Raw genomic sequence first — 22,801 nt, forward strand, 5'->3', positions numbered from 1 at the left:
TAGTGTTCTAGACACATGTAGAATCTATGCCAAGGCGCATTGAAGCTGTTCTGGCGGCTCATGACAGCCCAACGAAACAGCAGGCAGGGGTCAAATAAATCAACACTGACATGACTTCAAATGAATGAGAGCCATCCAGGAGGCTGGGGAGAGTAGAGCAACACAGCAGCACGCTAATATCAACTTAAATTGGGGGCAGCGAGGTAGAAGTTTGACTTTTTTTTTTTTTTAGGGTGGATGAGAGTTCAGATTTCAATTCGATTAGCAGTTTTCTACTGAAAATCGTGAAAAAGCAAGAGAGTTGAACAGTTCCACCATTTACAAAGTCAGCTGGTAGCAAATCACTGTGATAATGAGGAGAGTATGGCTATCATATGACCAGTGTGGCTGGTGGAGGACGAGTAGTTGAGTTACACTAGGTAACAGACAATGCTTCACTTAACTGAGTTAAGCGAGGAGGTGAATGGTTGCATAAAGTTACATAAAGGTAAACCTGGCTGGACCAGACTTGTATCACAGTAGTGGTGCTGACACACAGGTGAGAGCTAAACTACATCAAGTTAGTCAAAATTAATAGAAGTACATTGAAATATACACAAACCAGCCAGCGCACATATTGCCTGTATATTTTATTTTATGTACATGTAAAAAAAAAAAATCAAAAAAAAACTGAAAATAGCCAATAACATTGACCAATGTGGGCAACAGCAGACAGCCATGTAGCTCATCAAATACAGGAATTTCCTGACATCTGCTTCCATCTTAATCATAAACCAGGTGAAAGGGGGAGCTAGGCACTCTCCTTCCCCATTCTTCCTAAAGAGTCAATCAAAACCAAAGGGACTCAAAAACGGAACACAAATGTGACAGGAGCTCTGGGTAGTGTTCATTAGGGCTTGCAACAGAAAACTAAAATAAGGGATTTCTATTGGACAAGTCCAGGTAGTCCTTGCCCGTTTTCTTTTTAGTGCCTACTGAACAACCCATGGTTCCTGCGGTCCCTCCCTTCCCCCTACTTTCCAACAGTGATGCTTTCAACTCCAAGGTCAATAAAGGTTGATCCTGCAGTCTCTCCCTCTCCGGACTGCAATCTGCAACCAGTATTGAGCATACAGAGTAGCCACCCCCCCCCCCTTCACCAGCACACTCAAAGAGTTGAATTCACAGTATTCTTACAGCATTTTCAGGTGAATATAAAGCTTTAATTGATGGATAGGGTTTGACATTTGATCATTTTCTCCAGTGGAAACATTTGATGGAGCTGGGGCGAGTTGAAAGAATGTACAAATACACACCCGAGACATAAATGCAAGAATACAGTGTACACAACCACCCCTGAAAAGGTTCAATCTCTGGTGTCCCAAAACTTAAATAAAAAAAAAAACTATTCTCCAAGGCCATGGATAGTCAACCGTGATATGAACTCCCGCTGCCTGGCAGTGCTGTAACTCCAGTTAGTGAAAGGACAATGAGCTTACAGCAGGCCACCAAGGTACAGATAAAGTGCTTCTTCTTTACATGACACATTAAATAATGAAAGTGAGTAGAAATTAACTTTGGGGATCTCTCAACAACGACCAATACATACCACACTTCTAAAAGGTAATCAAACCAAAAATGGAAGAGACAAATTTGAAAAAAAGTATAAATAACATTACGTCGACATATCCAACTAGCAATGCTGAAGAAGGCTACAAGGATGAATCACTGTATAATAGAATAAACTACAGTACTATCTCTAGATGGAACAGTTTCACATTCTCATATTTGGAAAGTAAAGAACTTAGTGTACGACTTTTCACCAGAAATGCAGATATACATTTCCTGGTCTGTTCGGGAAGAAAGTGGGTGGGCTTCCAATGAGGATGGCACTGGGACTGAACAGACCTGACGAGGCCCTCTGACTGGTTGTCGTTGAACCACTTCACGACCAATCGGTCGAGAGGACGTTCACAAAAGCAGCAGTAATGGAGATCTTAAGGAATTGTAGAAAGGTAAACTTAAATCGTTATGGATAATAAATGGTTACAGATAATAAATACATTCTGATTTGTAGTGTGTTGCTATTCAGATTCTACTGATATGGTTAAAAATAAACAATTATTGAAGAATTGTTCCTTGTAGTCCATGAGATGCCTCAAACTGGCATTTCTTGCTCCCTTATCCAGTCAACAACACTCCACCTGGGTGGCCATTTTCCTCCAGCCATGTGGGAGGGGAGGGCGGGGGGCGCTGTATAAATAGTGACCCTAGCAACTGCACACGCTTCCTTTCTCTCCTGGGGAGTCAGATTTCCGTGAAGCCTTTGAAAGGAGACTATTCTTCAGTCTTCAGACTCTACAGAGAGAGAGAGACAGATGGGAGAGAGAGCAAATAATGGTTAGGCAAATAATGGCAGTATGGTTTCCAATGGAGGGACATTCTAACTACAGGCCTAGACTTTGCACTGGAACAGTTATGCATGTTTACAGAAAAGATGGATTCTCACTTGACCATTCAAGATATGCAACATTTCTAACTGAACCGTTTCAGAAGTCACTCTTGAGCAGTGGTGGAAAAAGTACCCAATTTTCATACTTGAGTAAAAGTAAAAGATACCTTAAAAGAAAATCACTCAAGTAAAAGCCACCAAGTAAAATACTACTTAAGTACATTTAATAACAAATACATTTACTCAAGTATCAAAAGTAAAAGTATAAATCATATCCGTATATATTAAGCAAACCAGTCTCGATTTTCTTGTTTTTTTAAATTTGATTTTTGATAGCCAGGGGCACGCTCCAACACTCACAGACATAATTTACAAATGAAGCTGTTGTGTGTAGTGAGTTCGCCAGAACAGAGCCAGTGTCCTGCTAAGCATTCAAAATGTAACGAGTCGAAAATGTAAGGAGTAAAAAGTACATTATTTTCTTTTGGAATGTAGTAGAATAGTCAAAAATATTAATAGTAAAGTAAAGTACACATACCCCCAAAAAACAACTTAAGTAGTACTTAAAAGTATTTTTACTTAAGTACTTTACACCACTGCTCAAGTAATGAACAATGTATTCCAGACACTTTACAGCCAGATCTCTGGACAGCTGACGTGGCAAAAATATTTATGAGTTACGGAAAGAATGGCATTTTCAAAAAGAGTCTGGTGTGCATTATGAACATACAGGTACAGGTGTACCTTCACCACGGCAAACAGTGGCCCTGGGAGCTGTCTGGCAGTGTCATATCACCCTAAGACAATATTTAACCTAGGTGTAGGTGAACGGCCTGGTGCTTGGCTACATGGGATCTGATTCCACACACCTATCAACAAAAGAATACCAAGGGAACAAGGGCTTGTGCTTTCGATCTATATGATCAGGCCTAATGTTTTATGACAACTATTGTTAGGCAGACTGAGACCAAATCATAAGTTACTGGGTTCAGTCAACCAAAATGAGGTGAGCAACAACTTAGTTTAGGCATTAAAAAGAGAGGATGTATTCTGAGTGAAGATTTGAATGAGCTCAGAGCCCAAACCATTGTCCAGCATGTAGCATTAATCCAAGGTACCGGACTACTGTGTATTTAGTGATCAAACTCAAATTGTCTGAGTGTTGTGGACTCACCTACGTTTCGCAGTGAGAGGTGAGTAGAGAGGTGATCTCAGGGCTCATGTGGCCCACGGCCTTGGCAGCTTCCACAATGGCTCGTCGGTACATCCCTTTCTTCTTGCGGTTGAACCGCGACCTGAAAAACTCCCGGAAGGGAGAGAGTTTGGCAACGGAGAGCTGGGAGGTAGTGGGTGAGCCAAACCAGGCCACCTTAGCCTCTGGCCACTGGGCTTCGCAGTTAACGGACTCCTCTTTGCGGCTGCCGCTGATGCTGAGCACCCTCGCTGGCCACCAGGGGAACCCATGGATCTTCCCCCACACCACGTCTCCCACGGCCACCGCATGGCCCTCCTCCGTCACACACTTGGTCATGCTGCGCGTGTGCAGGCGCACGGTGAGTGGCGGCACGGTCTTGCTGTCGTCTCGCGAGAGCGACGAGGAAGACACGGAGGAGATGTGCTCTCCGGGAGCCAGGTCGCACAGCTCTGGGGGCGTGCCGTCTGAGGTGAAGGATTTTGATTCGTCCAGGCTATCGGTGCTGCACACAGACAGGCTGGAGGAGTCCGCCTTCCTCTTGCGGAAGTTGATGAGCAGCGTGAGGTCACTGTGGCCTCGGTCGGCCTCCTCTCCAGAGCTCCCCGACCACAGCTCCATGGGAGTCTTCTCCTCAGAGTCCTCCGAGTGGGGCAGGGGACCAGGGACCGGCACCCTGGGGCCTTTCTTCCTCGACCCCTCTACCAGCTCCGCCTCGTACACTGTCAGGCTGTCCTCTCCGTCCCCCAGGGTCGTCACGCGGATCTTTGGGGAGGGGAGGTCCAGGCCGGCCGTTAGGGGCCTGGGGAGCTTGAGTTTGGGAATGGACACGGTCAGGCCCGTCCTGGTGGCGTCCAAGATGTGGCGCTGCTCCTGAGTCTGGGTTAGGGTGGTGGGCTCAGGCACTTTGCCCTGGTGGTCTCTCAGGCCGTTCTGCATCAGCTGCTTGGGGCAGAAAGGCTTGACGGAGCCGTGGACCCGAGCTGGGATCTTCATGACCTCAACCTTGGCTTGCGGAGTGCTGTACGAAATCTTGATGACTGGGCTGTGGGGAATGATGTCTACTGCAGGGAACTTTGGATCGTCATCCCTTTTGTCTTTCCGGAGCCGCTTTCCGTCGTAGCCAGTGGGGCCATTCTCCCGTCTCTTGTTGCTATCCTTGGTGGCGTCTGCGTCCTCTTTCCTGGCCAACTTGACGGACACCTCGTCGCTGTATAGCGCGTTCTCTTTCCTAGACGTCTTGGTGGTGGGCATCCCGTCTTTACTGTCTTCGTCACTGTTCAGCGTGTTCTTACACTTCTCGCACAACACCTGCCGGGGGCGGAGCCTGATGGTGCTCATGGTCATCTGCCCGGGCTCTCGGGTCCGCCTCTTCTTCCTCTTGATTGTTCGTGGTGGTGGCTGGGGTACCCATTGACCATAGCTGTGGCGGACCCATATGGGTGGAGGGAAGGGAGCACCTTCAAAATAAGGAGGGTATGGAGCCTGCCCGGCAGGCACTGGTGTGGGCAGAGGGGCAGGGAGATGAGCACCTGGTGGATCATTCTCAGGGAGCGTGTTTTCATCCTTTGGTCTATGATGTGAAGACTGGCTGGGAAGTTTAGTAACTGGCTCCTCTGTCAGGACTTCAGGGATTTCACAACCAGGTTTGAATGCAGGGCATTTCACTGGCTTTGTTGTGACATCTGGTAGGCAGAAAAGCCCAGTCCTATAAGAAAACAGTGAAAATAAATACTTTAGTATGTTTTGTAGCTTCTGAGTGTTTGCATCCAATCGTGATAAAGTCAAACTGTTTGCAATCAACATTCACATTGTGAAATAAAGCAGGAATGTCAACTCCTCACTGAGTTCCTGTTCAAGACCATTAACTCAACAAAACAACAGATGCACTCCTTTGACCCTGTCGGAGCACTTATGAAAGCCCTTATGGTTGCAACACTTCAGTTTGTATAGAAGACACAAATCAGACAACAGATGCTAATTGCTACTTACAACAGATGTTAATGCTGTGAACAAGCTAATTTACAAAACCCACTTCCATTTTCCTAATCAGTGTAGTTCATATCCCAATTACTTCAATACTATAAAAAAGGCAACATCAAAAAAGATTTTCCTTTGTTAGAACATTGCACTTTCTACTGGATTGGGGGTTGGGAGACAGAAAGCAAGCAGGTTGTTGTCTAGCTATCCTATAGCCTGCCCTCCAGCCGTGTGCTACAAACTGAAAGAGCTGGAGTGTGTTTTTTTCTGTAAATTCACATGTTCCTTTCCATTCCAGTGGACCTGCAAATGTAACACATCCAAGCCAGGATTCTCGAAGGAACCCTTTGAAAGGTAGCTGACAGTAGCAACATGGCTGTGCTCTGCTGTCAGAGACAGCAGACAAAGAGACTACAGGAAACCCAGGAGCCCCCCTCCACTCCATCTGACTGAACAAAAACAATCCCATGAATCACTCGGGACCAAGAGAGACAGGGGATTCACTTGTTTCCATATCAGTGTCTGCTGGGAGCTTGTATGTTATGAGAATATTAATTAAAGCACATTTAGGAAGCCCGAAAGGCGTTTCCCCATGAGCAGCTATTGGCACCTTTCAATAAAGCGGCTCGGCGAGGCCCGTTTCCTGTGGTTTGGGGGAAGACCTTTAAAAAGGCCCTTATTGAGAAACAAAATCTCAGCCGTCGCGAAGGTTTAAACAGGAGGTACAGTCCTGGCCTAGGCTGTGTACAAGGTCATAGCGGTTAACCGGCCATGACTCAAACACTTGCCATTTAATCTTGTATACATCATAACCAAATAAAGTGATCCTGCTAAAAAAAAGTTGACGACATGGAAACTAGAGACACAATGACGGGAAATGCATTTTTATGAACCTAAAACGGAAGAACTCGCATTTTGACACGACAAGGCAAAATAGGCCTGTATGCCAAACCACTGTTCTTTGTTTAAGCCACAGGGGAAGGTGAATCTCAGGGCATTTGGAGTGATCGATCACATGAACATGTAGGCCTACTGACAGGAAAAGCCATTAAGAGTAAAAACAAATAAACACAGTAAAATATAAAAGGTGCACTCACTGCACTGTACTAGTGCAACACAAGGCCAGAACATGTGACTAGAGTCCTGGTGTGACACACTGCATGCCCCATATTAATACCAATCATTCAAAGAAAATGTTATACCTTAGGCTACCCATTGTTAACACCCTATACATAGGCCTAAATGTGATTTCTAGCCAACATTGTCTACTCTAGTTCACCCTTTGTCAAGCACAAAGTAGGCCTATAGCCTAGTTTTACTGGTGTCTGTAACCTCCTTGGTAACTCAACGAGTGCCATCTTTAAACAGCTGTATAATCTCTTATTTTTTGTTTCAGGTCAATAATTTATAACAAAAATATATACTTAATTGTATCATTATAAAGGGTAGAATTCTATGACTGTGAGTTTCAACCTAGGCCTACAGTAAAAGCACCAGAAGTCGCCTAAAATATTAATGGTGTTTATGCCCATCACCTTACACAGGCCTAGCTATGTAGGTAGATCGATGAATTATAAGAATGCATATACAAAAGTGTAATATGAGAAAGGGTGTTTCAGCAAGGCCTGTCATAGTTGGATACATTGTAGCCAGTCTAAATCTAGACAACAGTAAACTGGATTGATAGCTAAGCTAACAATGAGGTATGAAGGTACCCACAAATATATGTATAACTAACCCCTGTCTGTGGTACCCACGTAGGCATAATTTTTCTTTAAATGCCCATCGCATGTTACTTTCATTTTTTTTTTTAAATGTACTTTATCCAAGTTTCATAGTAATGATACACGTGTTTATATGCTATTAATACATGTTGGCTGTAAAAGTGAGCAAAACAAATAGTTAACGTTAGCTGGCTAACTAGCTAGCTAAATCGCCTTGGAGTCTTTTGTATGAAGGCCCATGTAGCTACCTAGCTAGTTTAGCCAGCTAACGTTAGCTAGATAATTACTTTGTGATAAATGTATCAAATTATTCGAAAAAAATAACTTACTTTTTGTTGCAATCGAGTAATATCCCCATGTAGCTCCTTTCTTGATAGGTTAGCGTAACCACTAGTGTATCGTTAACTATTTGATCGATAGTAACAGGAATCTGAGAGCCGGCCCGCAGCTCGTCGGCCACAGCCTCCATATTTTCCGGCGTGAGATGTCCGGCTTGGCAGGACTCGATCGCGGCCGCGGGAGCCACGATCGCCTCGGTTAAAGATGCAACTCCCCTTCTACTTTCGAGCACGGGAGGCTACACCAGGGCACGAAATGATCAACCCCCACATAGTCAATTACAACAGTTCTGCCACTGATGACATCACACAAGAAGAACAGAGGAGAGAAACCTTTTTACATTGCCTCTCTGTCTTGCTTGAAATAATACAATTTGGCTTTCAGTTTATTAACTCTAATGTAGCCACCCTTCAGAAAATATAGCTATTTCATCATTAGCTATACTCTAGCTAAAAGCCATGTCTGCTCTGCTGGTTTGCAGACAATACATCCACCTTTCTTGGAATGACGAATGCATGATTTTTTTCGTATTTATTTGTATCTTTTCTATTATCTTCTCTTCAAGGACATTTGTATCGTGCCATTCACAATTAAATATAGGCTACCCTCTTTAACTTTGCTGGTTTACATGCATCACCCCACCCCCATCTTTACTGTCTGTCTGTACTCTGTATCCAAGAAATAGGTCATTTAGGCTAAAGCGTATACATGATCAGTCACTGTATAGCTTATTTATAGATGCAGGCACCTGAAATACAGTGACCTATTAAGCTATATATGGCACTATATTGACTTGAAGAATGAGTTTGTTTTCTTTGGGACACAAGCACTTTATAAATACTATATAATGTCGTGTCAAATTAAATTTGTCACGTATACATATTAGCAGATGTTAAAGCAGGTGCAGCGAAATGCTTATGTTTCAAGCTCCAGTAGTGCCAAACAGTACAATTCTAATACACAAATATTGTATTAGAATAAGTTAAAAACAACAAAATAAGAAGAACGAGCAATATCAGAACTAGCAATGTCAGAGTCCGGGAAATATTCTGTGTATAGACAGTATGGACCAAGATTATTATAATAAATTAAAACTGAAACAAAAACTAATAATGAAAAAACTATTTAGTAAACTGACATATAAATACACAACCCCGTTTGAAAAGCTTTAAAGCTATACTGAAACGTATCTTTGACTCCAAAACGAACAACAAATAAATAAAACATAATGAATTATGTTCAGTTTAAGTTTTTTTACCTCACAATTTTGGGCAAAAATGTAATGGGGTTTGGTTTTCAAGTTTTTTCTTCTAATGGGGTGTCTGTATCTCGCAAGTCATTTGAGATTGACTTCAATTTAAAAGGTAGACTGAGCAAGATTGACATTTTTTGGTAATTTAGCTGACACTCTCATCCAGAGCAATTTACAGAAATTAGGTTTAAATGCCTTGCTTAGAGCAGATCGACAGATTTTTCACTTAGTCGGTTCGGGGATTCGAATCAGCGACCTTTAGGTCACTGGCCCAACACTCTTAACCAGGTATGGGTAGCTGCAGCCCAATATGGTGACCGAAAATGGACGACTGAGTGTGTCGAAAGCAGTGGGTGTATGGAAAGCGAATCAGCTAATTAGGCAGATTGTTGCCACTCAAGACCGTTTTGCGTGGCTGTTTCGGCTGCACAACGAGTCGATAAGCCGTCGACTGGTGTTGTGCCTGCTGACATGAAGTGCCTCCTTCCTACTAATTAAAGAAAAAAAAATCATGGTAGTGTCGCCGGCAATAGTTACGTGGCAATTGTTTTCCTGACACGTGATTTTATTTCAGGTAGGTTAGCTGCATACACAATAAATAACTAATATTGATAACCATCTAGATGTCACCTTGATACATACAGTCTACTACTCAATGGGGAGTGCATAATATATGCCATTTAGCTTCTTTAAAAAAAAGTAAGTAAAGTCATTTAGCAGACTAAAAGCGATTTAGTCATGGCTGCATACATTTTACATATGGATGGTTGCGGGAATCGAACCCACTACCCATGATCTGGTTTAAATTTAGCCGAAGATCAGCCTGACCGCTCAGCAAAGGGAAGACCAATTCCATATTACTGCCCATGATTTCGAGATGTTCAACGAACACATACTTTTGGTCATGTAGTGTAGTTAGCAAACCAGCTAGCTATGCGTTCCTGCCTTGTTTACTAGCTAGGTAATTTAGCATCTGACTGCAGGTAACTTTACCCAGAGTAGCTAACGTTAACTGCTAGAGAAAAATAGTTCGCTAACGCTATCTAGTTACATACTGTAACTAACACGCACACAATGACTAGATAAGCACCAGCAGTAGATAAGCCCTGGTAATGTCACAGAAGCAAATTGGTGGTTAAAATATATTCAAATTTATATAAATTCAGTTGTTAAATTGTGCACCCATAAGATTACAAGCCGTTTTCAGTCATATTCTACCAATGTCAAAACATCTAACAACTTGACAAATTCAATTTGTCTAAAATACATTCCTATTTTGTGGTTATTTCCATGAAGCCACCATAATTGAATCAATAGGCTATGGGTTTTGCAATAAGATTATTTTTGTTGATCTCATATTTCCAACGAGCACAGCAAGCTAGGCTGCTTTAACAGTCTCCACTCTTCTGGGAAGGCTTTCCACTAGATGTTGGAACATTGCTGCGGGGACTTGATTCCATTCACAGCCATGAGCATTAGTGAGGTTGGGCACTGAAAGTCGCCATCGGTAATTCCAAGCTTCCTCAAGAATGCTAGACATCTTTCCAGGGAGTTTGTACACAGTACGTGGCAATGCGCACACTGACTGGTTCGAGCGAGGGCCACCTGAGTGTGCTCCAAGCCAGACAAACTACACATAGATCCTATATTACAGAGAAACTGCATGACTGGGGGCATGATCTCGACCCTGAATCCAGTTTAGCCATCGTTGTCTGTTAGTTTACTTAGCCATCTTACTCATTGCACCAGCAAATTGAAGAATAACAAATTGTTTGTGATTAGAAACAAGTACAACCTTTAGGGGTTGAGTATGCATCGTCCAGGGGGTGAGCATGCTCTACCACTATGGGACAGTTTATTTGGCACAATGTAAGCCAGTCTCGTTTTCAAATTGTTTGTTTTAATAGTTTGAATCGTTCACACTGAAGTGAACAGTGGAATAATTTAAGAAATGAATCCAAGCCTCACACATATCACCTGTGGAAGTGGAGGCCCTTGGCTGCACATTAATTTCTTGTCAGGCGTAATTGTAGATCCTTCAACCGAAGTCGCAAGAGTGCGACTCCCCATAGTATGTTGTTTTTACTCGAAGACTGGAGTTGGAAAACACTGTGCTAAATGGTAGCAGGTTGAACAGGCCGTGGCTCGGTTGGCTGAGGTCCTTGATGATCTTCTTGGCCTTCCTGTGACTCCGGGTGCTGTAGATATCCTGGAGGGCAGGCAGTGTGCCCCCGGTGATGTGTTGGCGATGCATTGGGCTAACTGCACCACCCTCTGGAAAGCCTTGCGGTTGTGGGCAGTGCAGTTGCCATACCAGGTGGTGATACAGAGCGACAGAATGCTCTCAATGGTGCATCTGTTGAAGTTTTTGAGGGTCTTAGGGGCCAAGCCATATTTCTTCAGCCTCCAGAGGCTAAAAATGCGCTGTTGCGCCTTCTTCACAACTGTGTCAGTGTCGAGGGTCCATTTCAGGTCCTCAGTGATGTGCATGCCGAGGAAGTTGAAGCTTTTGACCATCTACAAGGACCCGTCGATGTGGATGGGGGCGTGCCCTCTCTGCTGTCTCCTGTTGTCCATAATCAGCTCCTTAGTTTTGTTGACTTTGAGGGAGAGTTTATTTTCCTAGCACCGCTCCGCCAGGGCTCTCACCTACTCCCTGTAGGCCGTCTCGTCGTTGTTGGTAATCAGGTCTAGCACTGTTGTGTCGTTGATTGAATATGTCCGTAAACACTCCAGCCAGCTGGTCTGCAAATGCTCTGAAGATGCGGCTTGGGATGCCGTCTGGGCCGGCAGCCCTGCGAAGGTTAACACGCTTGAATGTCTTACGTCGGCCACGGAGATCAGGAGCATACAGTCCTAGTGAGCTCAAGGGGCCCACATGTGTGTGTATGTATGAGAGACATAGAGTAGCAGGGTATAGCATCATACTGTGGGTAAATTAAGAACACTTCATGGTGGTCAAGTAAGAATATGAAATGTTTATTGATGAATGGGTATTGGATACCATTGTGAATGAGGAAACTGTGTTTGTAGAGTGCTATAATTCCATACTACCCTCTCCTGCACTTCTATTTTTACATGCAATGTCAATTATTTTAATATTGCAACAATTCAAAATGGCAGTAGGGCTACAAACTCAAAAATACTTTCACCTGTCATAGCAGAGTTATCCCCAGTAAACACGATGAATCGATACTCGATGTCTCTCAGCGAGTTCTGACTGCAACTTCTTGGCCTGAAACAGAAGCAAAAAAATAAAAAAACACACAATGAAAGAAAAACCCACATATGCATTCAATTCCTGGGCCTTCTTTGTCATTGAGCACTGAAAATGATTGACTTGTTGATTAACCATCTGTAAGAGGATCTACAGATGGAAAATCCGGACTATCCAAATAAAGTGTGACCTACAGTAGAAAAGTAACATACTTCCTCCATATCTTGTCTTGCAGCTTTAATCTCCTTTTGGCCAGTGCCCCTGGGCCTCCTTCATCATCTGAACATGGCTCCTGATACGCTGCTCCAACTCCCTGTCTCAGGCCACCCTGAGGTCACAATGGTCAAGGGTCAAATGAACTACCAATCCACAAACTAAAGATTACCATAGTTATGTACCACTATATGTGGTTGTCATTATCATCTTAGCATGTAAAATACTGGGGTGTACTCTTAGCATGTAAAATACTGGGGTTTAATTCATTGAAACAATCAGCTGAACAAAAGTATTTCACAGAGGGGACAAAATATATGCTATGAACAAAAGAGATGGCTGTACAAGCACTCTCTTTCCACTAGATGTCGCTGAACATCTTTGAATTATCTGCCATTGGTTATGTTGGTGGCTACTGTTAGTAGCTGCCCACTGGGCACAGAAGTCAATGGAATGTCTATTCCACGTAGGTTCAACGTAATTTTGTTGAAACGCTGTGGAAACGATGTTGAATCAACCAGTGTGTGCCCAGTGGGTTATTGCAACAGTGTAACTATCGAGTAGACCTGTTAGTTACATCATACCAGGCTTCCATGTGTACAGGAACAATCTCTATCTCTGGATCCTCTACATAGAGACATCGGTACATGTAACATGAAAATAGATTAATTTCTATAGAAAGCTGGTATTTTCTTTATATAACCGAAACTGTGAGTTTATAGTAAGTTAAGGATAGATGACAGGACATTCAGTGACTACTATCCTGGCACATTGCTGAAGAGGTTAGATATTAGATATACAGCTATGTTTAAATCATTTAGATTAGACTGTAAGACTGTAAACTCTCCTTCCAGACTCACATCAACCATCTCTAATCCAAAGTTAAATCTAGAATTGGCTTCCTATTTCACAAAGCATCCTTCACTCATGCTGCCAAACATACCCTTGTAAAACTGACCATCCTACCGATCATCGACTTCGGCGATGTCATTTACAAAATAGCCTCCAATACCCTACTCAATCAATTGGATGCAGTCTATTCAAGTGCCATCCATTTTGTCACCAAAGCCCCATACACTACCCACCACTGCGACCTGTACACTCTCGTTGGCTGGCCCTCGCTTCATACTCGTCGCCAAACCCACTGGCTCCGGGTCATCTACAAGACCCTGCTAGGTAAAGTCCCCCCTTATCTCAGCTCGCTGGTCACCATAGCAGCACCCACCTGTAGCATGCGCTCCAGCAGGTATATCTCTCTGGTCACCCCCAAAACCAATTCTTCCTTTGGCCGCCTCTCCTTCCAGTTCTCTGCTGCCAATGACTGGAACGAACTACAAAAATCTCTGAAACTGGAATCTCCCTCACTAGCTTTAAGCACCAGCTGTCAGAGCAGCTCACAGATTACTGCACCTGTACATAGCCCATCTATAATTTAGCCCAAACAACTACCTCTCTCCCTAATGTATTTATTTATTTTGCTCCTTTGCACCCCATTATTTCTATCTCTACTTTGCACATTCTTCCATTGCAAATCTACCATTCCAGTGTTTTACTTGCTATATTGTATTTACTTCGCCACCATGGCCTTTTTTTTGCCTTTACCTTCCTTATCTCACCTCATTTGCTCACATTGTATATAGACTTATTTTTCTACTGTATTATTGACTGTATGTTTGTTTTACTCCATGTGTAACTCTGTGTTGTTGTATGTGTCGAACTGCTTTGCTTTATCTTGGGCAGGTCGCAACTGTAAATGATAACTTTTTCTCAACTTGCCTACCTGGTTAAATAAAGGTGAAATAAAAATAAAAAAATTGGTGAACTAAGTTCAAACTTCCATTTGCCAAAGTCGGATTTATTTAGCTATTTACAGCTAAGAGACAATTTACTGAAACACCCGAACTGGGTCAAAATGAAGAGTGAGCCCTCTCCCATAGAAACACACCTAATCAATACTCAGAAAAGTGCAACAAATAGTAAAACAAATAACACATCTATTCCAATCTATTGCCGCCATGACACAGAACAATACTCTGCAAACTAGGTGCAAGTGGGAATCTGAACTTGGGGAGAACATTGAAAAGGAAACTCGGGAGGCAGTCTGTAGGAATGCTCATACCATTACACACTCAACCACATGGAGAGGATATCTATAGGAAATTATTAGTAGGTACTTTCTAACTCCAGACAAAATGGTGAACATAAGACCAGAAACAACCAGTGAATGCTGGGGAAAATGTGGGGAATTGTTCGCAAACTACATACATATTATTTTGGTCTTGTACTAGAATAATAACACTCTGGAATTATGTTTTGGACTTTGTAAATCATGTATTTAAATGCTGTTTCCACCACCTTTATAATGAATTGCTGTGCTTTAAACCTATGCTTGAAAAATAATACAAATCTATGTATAAAAATACAGTAACTTGCGAAAGTATTCGGCCCCCTTGAACTTTGCGACCTTTTGCCACATTTCAGGCTTCAAACATAAAGATATAAAACTTATTTTTTTGTGAAGAATCAACAACAAGTGGGACACAATCATGAAGTGGAACTACATTTATTGGATATTTCAAACTTTTTTAACAAATCAAAAACTGAAAAATTGGGCGTGCAAAATTATTCAGCCCCCTTAAGTTAATACTTTGTAGCGCCACCTTTTGCTGCGATTACAGCTGTAAGTCGCTTGGGGTATGTCTCTATCAGTTGTGCACATCGAGTGACTGAAATTGTTTCCCATTCCTCCTTGCGAAACAGCTCGAGCTCAGCGAGGTTGGATGGAGAGCATTTGTGAACAGCAGTTTTCAGTTCTTTCCACAGATTCTCGATTAGATTCAGGTCTGGACTTCTAACACCTGGATATGTTTATTTTTGAACCATTCCATTGTAGATTTTGCTTTATGTTTTGGATCATTGTCTTGTTGGAAGACAAATCTCCGTCCCAGTCTCAGGTCTTTTGCAGACTCAATTTTAACCATCTTCCCTGTCCCTGCTGAAGAAAAGCAGGCCCAAACCATGATGCTGCCAACACCATGATGCTGCCACCACCATGTTTGACAGTGGGTATGGTGTGTTCAGGGTGATGAGCTGTGTTGCTTTTACGCCAAACATAACGTTTTGCATTGTTGTCAAAAAGTTCAATTTTGGTTTCATCTGACCAGAGCACCTTCTTCCACATGTTTGGTGTGTCTCCCAGGTGGCTTGTGGCAAACTTTAAACGACACTTTTTATGGATATCTTTAAGAATTGGCTTTCTTCTTGCCACTCTTCCATAAAGGCCAGATTTGTGCAATATACGACTGATTGTTGTCCTATGGACAGAGTCTCCCACCTCAGCTGTAGATCTCTGCAGTTCATCCAGAGTGATCATGGGCCTCTTGGCTGCATCTCTGATCAGTCTTCTCCTTGTATGAGCTGAAAGTTTAGAGGGACGGCCAGGTCTTGGTAGATTTGCAGTGGTCTGATACTCCTTCCATTTCAATATTATCGCTTGCACATTGCTCCTTGGGATGTTTAAAGCTTGGGAAATCTTTTTGTATCCAAATCCGGCTTTAAACTTCTTCACAACAGTATCTCGGAAATGCCTGGTGTGTTCCTTGTTCTTCATGATGCTCTCTGTGCTTTTAACGGACCTCTGAGACTATCACAGTGCAGGTGCATTTATACGGAGACTTGATTACACACAGGTGGATTGTATTTATCATCATTAGTCATTTAGGTCAACATTGGATAATTCAGAGATCCTCACTGAACTTCTGGAGAGAGTTTGCTGCACTGAAAGTAAAGGGGCTGAATAATTTTGCACGCCCAATTTTTCAGTTTTTGATTTGTTAAAAAAGTTTGAAATATCCAATAAATGTCGTTCCACTTCATGATTGTGTCCCACTTGTTGTTGATTCTTCACAAAAAAATACAGTTTTATATCTTTATGTTTGAAGCCTGAAATGTGGCAAAAGGTTGCAAAGTTCAAGGGGGCCGAATACTTTCGCAAAGCACTGTATGTATATTCAGCAATGGGTTGCTTTGAGTGACAGGGCATCACTATACCCTGGTTCTGTTGAGTGACAGGGCATCACAATACCCTGGTTCTGGTACGTTGTGATTCGTGGGGGGGGGAGTGGAGTGGGACCTAATGTTCATCATGCATCATGATGTTACACTTGCTATTATATTAGTCTGCTGCTGTGTTTGTATGTTTCTGACTGTGTGTGTGCTAGTGTTTTGTGGAATGGTGTGTTTACCTGCTATGTGTGTGTGGGGGGGGGGGGGGGGTGTGCCTCCCTGGCGACATCTGACTGCAGGATGACTGACTGCATACTGGAGGCACAGTGTTCCATCGCTAGCTAGGCATGTCACTATCTCCAACCTGGAGAGCTTCAGCTTAGTGTCTGCACAGCCATCTTTTTCAACGTCTGCTCACCCAGAATGGAAACAAGGACTTAAGTCAGTCTCTTTCTGTCCACTTCTCTCAGACAGTTTCCTTAGAACAAGAACAGAACTGAAAGCATTCTTCTAATTCTAATTTTCTCTTTCCAATGACTGTGAAACCCTTTCCTCAGGCTGGTGTTATGTTGCCCTCTTCTGGTTGAGAAGTGCACTTCAGGTATGTGAAAAAAATAGTGGATTACAAAATTATAATGTAGTGAAAGTAGACATACACAACAGGCATACCTCCCCTCTCATATGTCTCTCACACATTTCTTGCTTGTGCTCTAAGATGTTCCTCTCCTGCATGGTCCTAGCATGAGTACGTCATTTCTTGAGGAGCTCTTGGTCTCTAAGGGACAAAGAAAGGCAGGGGCCATACAAAGCACAGTGAGGATTCAAGTACCCTATAAACACTGATCTAAGGTCAGTTTAATCTTGTTTAGGTTATGGTTGTGGATAAGCTGCTCTTAGATCTTTCTGCATTTCTTTACCTACCCCTTATTGCCATTGTCATTGGCTTTTTGCGGCACATAATATTGATCCCTCCCGTTCTGGGATTTCATCGAACACCAATTTGACACAATACACCCCTGCTTTCTGAAACTGCAAGGAGAGTGAAAGTTATCTCGCACCCGTAGTATTACATAGTTGGCAGGCAACTATATACGGTATGTCAGTGGAGGCTGGTAGGAAGAACTGTAGGAGGACGGGCTCATTGTAATGACTGGAATGGAATAAATGGAACGGTATCAAACATATGGAAACCACTTGTTTGACTCTGTTCCATTTACACCATTCCAGCCAATACAATGAGCCCATCCTATACCTCCTTCCACCAGCCTCAACTGCTGTAAGTAATTCACATGATTTGAAAGGCCACAAAAGCAGTAGGGAGTCAAAGGAGGTATACTGATGTGAGATACTTCTGCTTGGGATCTGTAAAATCAAACAGTAATAACTTACTTCCTACTTTGTTCATTGCAGCCAGTCTTCTCTCCCTCTGACCTCTTCCAGTACTGCATGTCAAACGGAGGGAGCTCTGGAAATATATTTCCACCGGTAATCTCTTTCTTTCTGACAAATAAATGAATCGAAAGAAAATGTTTTATTTTTTATTGCTCTCAGAAGGGCCGTGTCCCTGCAGAGACTGGGCGAATTTATCGCTAGGCCTTCTCCTCAAAGACTGTCATAAAAATACTTACACTGTCCATGCTGTATTTTCCACCTCTATAGCCTATTAGTCTAGAATGGCTCCCTCTCCTTGTCTCATTTCCTTCACTGCATTGAATTCCCCAGAGAAGGCATCCAACATATTGCTTTCACCCATCATTGCTTTCCTCATAACCCATACTGACCACTGCACTGAACATAGTGGTCAATCTGGTTAACCAGTTCAGGAGAGGACACTAAACTACTGAGTCCTCCCCCTAGATCTGCAGTTACCAGACGCCTGTCATTTCTCCCATAAGAGACGATTAACCTTTTTGACTTTTACCTTTTAATGACGGGCAGGGGGTGTGTCAGCCCTCTGCTGCTCTAGGGAGGCGTGAAAGAGGGAGACCATAGCCAAACTCAGCTCTGTCCATTTGGACAGGTTCTCTGAACCTCTGCTGCTCGTCTTCACACACCACCTCTTCACAGAGGTTCAAACTGGACTTCACAAGCTCTGTCAACTGTAGCTTCTCCACCGGGGGCATGTCTGCAACCAAAACATTAAGAACTTTCCATGAAAACTATTATGGCAGCAAAATAATACATTTCAGTCACTTCCTATGCAAACAATTATGCAACAATTGTCCTCTTTTCATTTTAACTCTTGACCAAGGTGGATCCTTTGCATCAATGCTGAAATAAACGTTTCACAGTGTAAAATGGTTGGTGTGAATGCCCGATGAAAGGACAAAACTGTAATGAGCCTATAGTAAGCATGTCCTCTCATCCATTAAATAACATGATGAAATCTGGTATGACATGATCTGAATGCCAGCATATTGCCCTGGTAGTGACAAAATAATATCCATCAAGACGAAATGACTTTTCCAGAGACAGTGAGCCTTGAACCTCTTTTTTTAATAACATAAATATATAAAGATACAAGGCACCTTTGTTCTAGGTGTAGGATTTGTGCTGTGGGGTGACTTGGCTAGTCATGCTGATTAGCCATAGGCACTACTAGCCAGTGGTTGATGTCAAAGTGCCTCTGTTAGAAGCACATGGGTTATCGATCGTTTTCATCTGGCTAAAAATATGAATGTGTAAGAGCTGCACATAAAGTCTGCCTGCTGCACACGCCGTCTAAAAAGGAAACAGAGTCACACCGCTGAAGTGGAACCAGGGCAAGGAGCTATTTTGGTGGCCAGCCTTATTTTCTTATGCAATAATAACAGACGGCGGTGGCCGTGTTCAGAAGGGTGCAGACCACTGTCGCATTGTCCAACTTAATCAGGTGACACTACAGTTATTGTTACCATTCACCTGGAAGAGAGTTCTGCACGCTAACCGATGCAGTGGAGGCCCTGCTGCACAACCTCTTGAGGCGGAAATGTGACGGGGAAATGCCTCAGACCTCAGGGCCTTGAGAGTAATCACTTTACCTGAGAAATACAAACACATATGTCAGAAATAGCTGGAGATGGGTTACTGAAGAATAAGCTGGGGAAAAACATCATTTCACACTCACAACCCACTCTTCAAGTAAAGGAAATTAAGTTCAAGCATCCTGAGAGGGACATATCCCAAAATACCGTCAAAGTCAGTGAAGACTGTTGATGCAATGCAGTGATGTTCTTGTTTAAAGGACAACGGGGGAAAACTGACAAAGTTCAACTAACCCAATTTCAGTGGAAGCTCTGTGATTGGATTCCTTTCTAACATTTTCAGACATCTGCATCAACCAATTAATAAATTAATCCATTCGATTCCACAGCACATCCACAATCTACAGACACATATTTTGACTGATAGGCCTATACAAACTAGCCTATAATACTTGTGCAGAATCATTTCCACAGGAAAGGATGTGATTTGATTATTTCACAGATCTGACCACACCGAGTTTGACAAACTGATGAACAGCGTATCCGGAAGACTGGATATTTCATTACCTTCGAGATACAAATTCTTAAAGACAACAGAAAGATAGAGGATAAAGTCAGCTACGAATAACAAAGACTATTCTTGAAAGCGAGAGCATCAGAATCACCTGCTTGACCTACTTTTAACTTAGTATTCTTCAAAATGCAATGCACAACATATTTTCAGTTTCTTATGCTTAAATATAGGGTGTCAGATGTGACATATTCAGTGACGTTGCATAGGTCCAACACACTCGGAGAGGTCTCTGTTTTAACAGTAGTATCACCACAATCTAGGCTTAAATTAAGGTTAGTAATTTCCAGTTCTAAGGAAGACATTGTTGCTGTGCTGTTATCTCCTTTGGTTGGTTAGTAAACCTTCAGCCCATTATTAAAGTGTAATCTTGCAATCAGATTGTCAATGCTGATGATGGCTAGAGGGAGAAACAATAAAAAAAAACATGTCAGTCATGAACTAATCTTCTAGTAAAATACAATGACAGTCCAATTAATTCCCTGGCCCTTTGGGAGCAATGAATGTGTAAAAACTATCGACCAGACATTGATGTAATCATCTTTCTCAATATCGCCTGCTGCCGGCCTTTGGGCTAATCACATTCCTCATTGGATGCATATGTGAATAACTGTTATCGCTAGCTAATTTGACTACATGGAATATTTCTGACATGTAACATTTCTGTCGGCTAGTTAGCTAACTTATGTAATTGAACATCAGCTAGCTAACTATGCAAGCCAACATATTTGGTGAATATATTGTACAACGCATCGTTCATCATACTAAACCAAGCAATCACTGAAATGTATAAGAATGCATGTATTACATGATGATCAACAAGCTCAATTAAGTTTATTTCACTTTTGTAGAGGCAAGCTAGTTTATCTACCTAGCTAGTAGTAGTTAGCCGTCCAGTCGTATGATTAGATATTGCCATGGCAACCGTTAGCAACTACGGGGTATATCAATAATCAAATAGTGCCTACCAAAATTCTCAGAATCGTTAGCCCCATAGAATGAACGTTTTGGTTGAATTTAAGGTTGACAGACAAACCAGAAGTAAAAACAAACAATAAAAAAAAAAAAATAAGGACAGAAACGAAAAACAAAGTGTGTGTCAGTGTAGGCGTGATAGGCGGATATATATTTAAACAGGGCTGAAAATGACTGGTAGCAGGAACATATAAATACTTATGGTAATTTATACATGTATAGAGGAGTAATACCAGGATATTTCACCAGCTGTATAAATGTGAAGCATCCGGTTGGCGTTTCCACTCACTACCAAATATGGTGATGAAAGGAAGCACAGTGGCAGGCAGTGGGAGAAGATGGAGCGAGATGGGTTTTGGCCGACATTCTGCTAATTTTCTCATCGATTAAACATTTGATCTCAATACCGTTTTCTGTTTCCAAGAACAAAATAGGCTTCTAACAGAGTGGACTAAGTTTCTTAGACGTTACCCTTTGCCAGAGTTTAAAACAAATTGCGTTATTTAAAATAAGTGCAAGTTCTTGCACACGCGCACTTCACAGAGAAAGCGTTCCCTAACGGATATATGAAAATATTTTTCAAATAGGATCTCGCTAGCTCGTGATTGGCTCGGCCAACCTCATTGTTTGTTTTTTAAAACTTTATTTAACTAAGAAAGCCATTTAAGAACAAATTCTTATTTTAAATGACGGCCTAGGAGAAGTGGGTTAACTGATTGTTAAGGGGCAAACGAGAGATTTGTACATTGTCATCTCGGGGATTCGCACTTGCAACCTTTCGGTTACTAGTCCTTTCGGTTTTAGTCCAACTCTCTAACCACTAGGCTACCCTGCCGCCCCTGCCGCTTGTTCTGCCAACTATGATTAATATGCCCCATTGGAAACGACAGGCTCTCTTCTATCTTGTTAGTTATTTAAAAAAAATGCTATTACCAAAGACTACACTACGAAGGTAGGCAGAAACTGCTTCTCCAATAGAAATCCCAGATCACGCTTGTAAACGATGTTGGCTCATGTTGGCTGGCTAAACTCATGCACAGAAACGCGTCATCGGGTCTAACGGTCGTCTCGCGCCAAACTGCGCATGTGCAGGCCTTCAAATCAAAGTTACGCCCTCGATATAAAGTTGTTTTTGACGAAAATTAAAACAAGTAACATGTTCAACTACCTAAGACATTGGCTCGAGTCTAGGTTGTGCCTTCATATTTTGAGAAAATGAACAACTAAGGAAGAATGTTTCACTTCTCTCATTGACTTTCCTAACCCCAAACCCCAGCAAAGACCTTTATAACTAAACCAAGAGAGACCACAGGAGTTTCAAATGGGAACAAATTATTTTATTATGCTATATATTTTTGAGTCATAGAGGGCAGAACAAGCCAAGCCGTGATTGGGAGTCCCATAGGGCAGTGCACAATTGGCCCAGCGTCGTCTGGGTTTTGCCGGAGTAGGCCGTCATTGTAAATAAGAATTTGTTCTTATTAACTGACTTCCCTAGTTAAATAAAGGTAAAATAATAAAATGTAATTCTAGTTTTGGGAAAAGAAAACTATATTGAGATCAAATGTATCATTGATGAGAAAATTAGCAGAATGTCGGCCAAAATCCATCTCGTTCCATCTTCTCCTACTGCAGGCCACTGGGCTTGTGGAAACGCCAAGCGGATGCTTCACATTTATACATCCTGAATATCTGTCTCATTATTATATCTGTGATCTCCAGCCTGGTCTGCTTAGCAAGCATTCCCGGAAGTCTCGAAATGTGGCTATGAGGCTATGGGTTTAGAAACTCTTTGTTAATACCCACTGAGCACAGACATCAATTCAATGTCTATTCCACAGTGGATCAACGAAATTTCATTGAAATGATGTGGAAACAATATTGATTCAACCACTGTGTGCCCAGTGGGTAGTGACCAGTAGCAGGATAAATAGATAGA

The 22,801-nt window shown here is 42.3% G+C and overlaps 1 protein-coding gene and 1 long non-coding RNA gene across 3 annotated transcripts; both read right to left on the reverse strand.

The window, feature by feature from the left end:
- Positions 1-610: 610 nt before the first annotated feature.
- Positions 611-8,313, reverse strand: pwwp2b (PWWP domain containing 2B). Of its 2 annotated transcripts, none has more exons than XM_021580264.2 (3): positions 7,657-8,313; positions 3,610-5,331; positions 611-2,337 (listed from the first exon to the last, which is right to left on the reverse strand). In XM_021580264.2, the coding sequence occupies exons 1-3, from the start codon at positions 7,794-7,796 to the stop codon at positions 2,331-2,333; spliced, it is 1,869 nt and encodes a 622-aa protein (XP_021435939.2). In that variant the 5' UTR covers positions 7,797-8,313; the 3' UTR covers positions 611-2,330. The 2 variants fall into 2 exon arrangements, with proteins under 2 accessions (XP_021435939.2, XP_036815953.1); XM_036960058.1 differs by having other exon boundaries at positions 3,606-5,331; positions 7,657-8,310.
- An 8,307-nt stretch (positions 8,314-16,620) lies between these two features.
- LOC118943902 lies at positions 16,621-17,855 on the reverse strand. The gene is made up of 3 exons (XR_005039249.1): positions 17,743-17,855; positions 17,275-17,382; positions 16,621-17,128 (listed from the first exon to the last, which is right to left on the reverse strand). It is a non-coding gene; the product is annotated as an uncharacterized LOC118943902 (long non-coding RNA).
- Positions 17,856-22,801: the final 4,946 nt, after the last annotated feature.

The sequence above is a fragment of the Oncorhynchus mykiss genome, chromosome 23 (genome assembly GCF_013265735.2).
Source record: "Oncorhynchus mykiss isolate Arlee chromosome 23, USDA_OmykA_1.1, whole genome shotgun sequence".
Taxonomy (NCBI): domain Eukaryota; kingdom Metazoa; phylum Chordata; class Actinopteri; order Salmoniformes; family Salmonidae; genus Oncorhynchus; species Oncorhynchus mykiss.

Coding starts and splice junctions, on each gene's coding strand:
- pwwp2b (XM_021580264.2), bottom strand. CDS start 7,796: ATGGAGGCTGTGGCCGACGAGCTGCGGGCCGGCTCTCAGATTCCTGTT. Junction 5,332..7,656: donor TTACTCGATTGCAACAAAAA/GTAAGTTATTTT, acceptor GTTTTCTTATAG/GACTGGGCTTTTCTGCCTAC.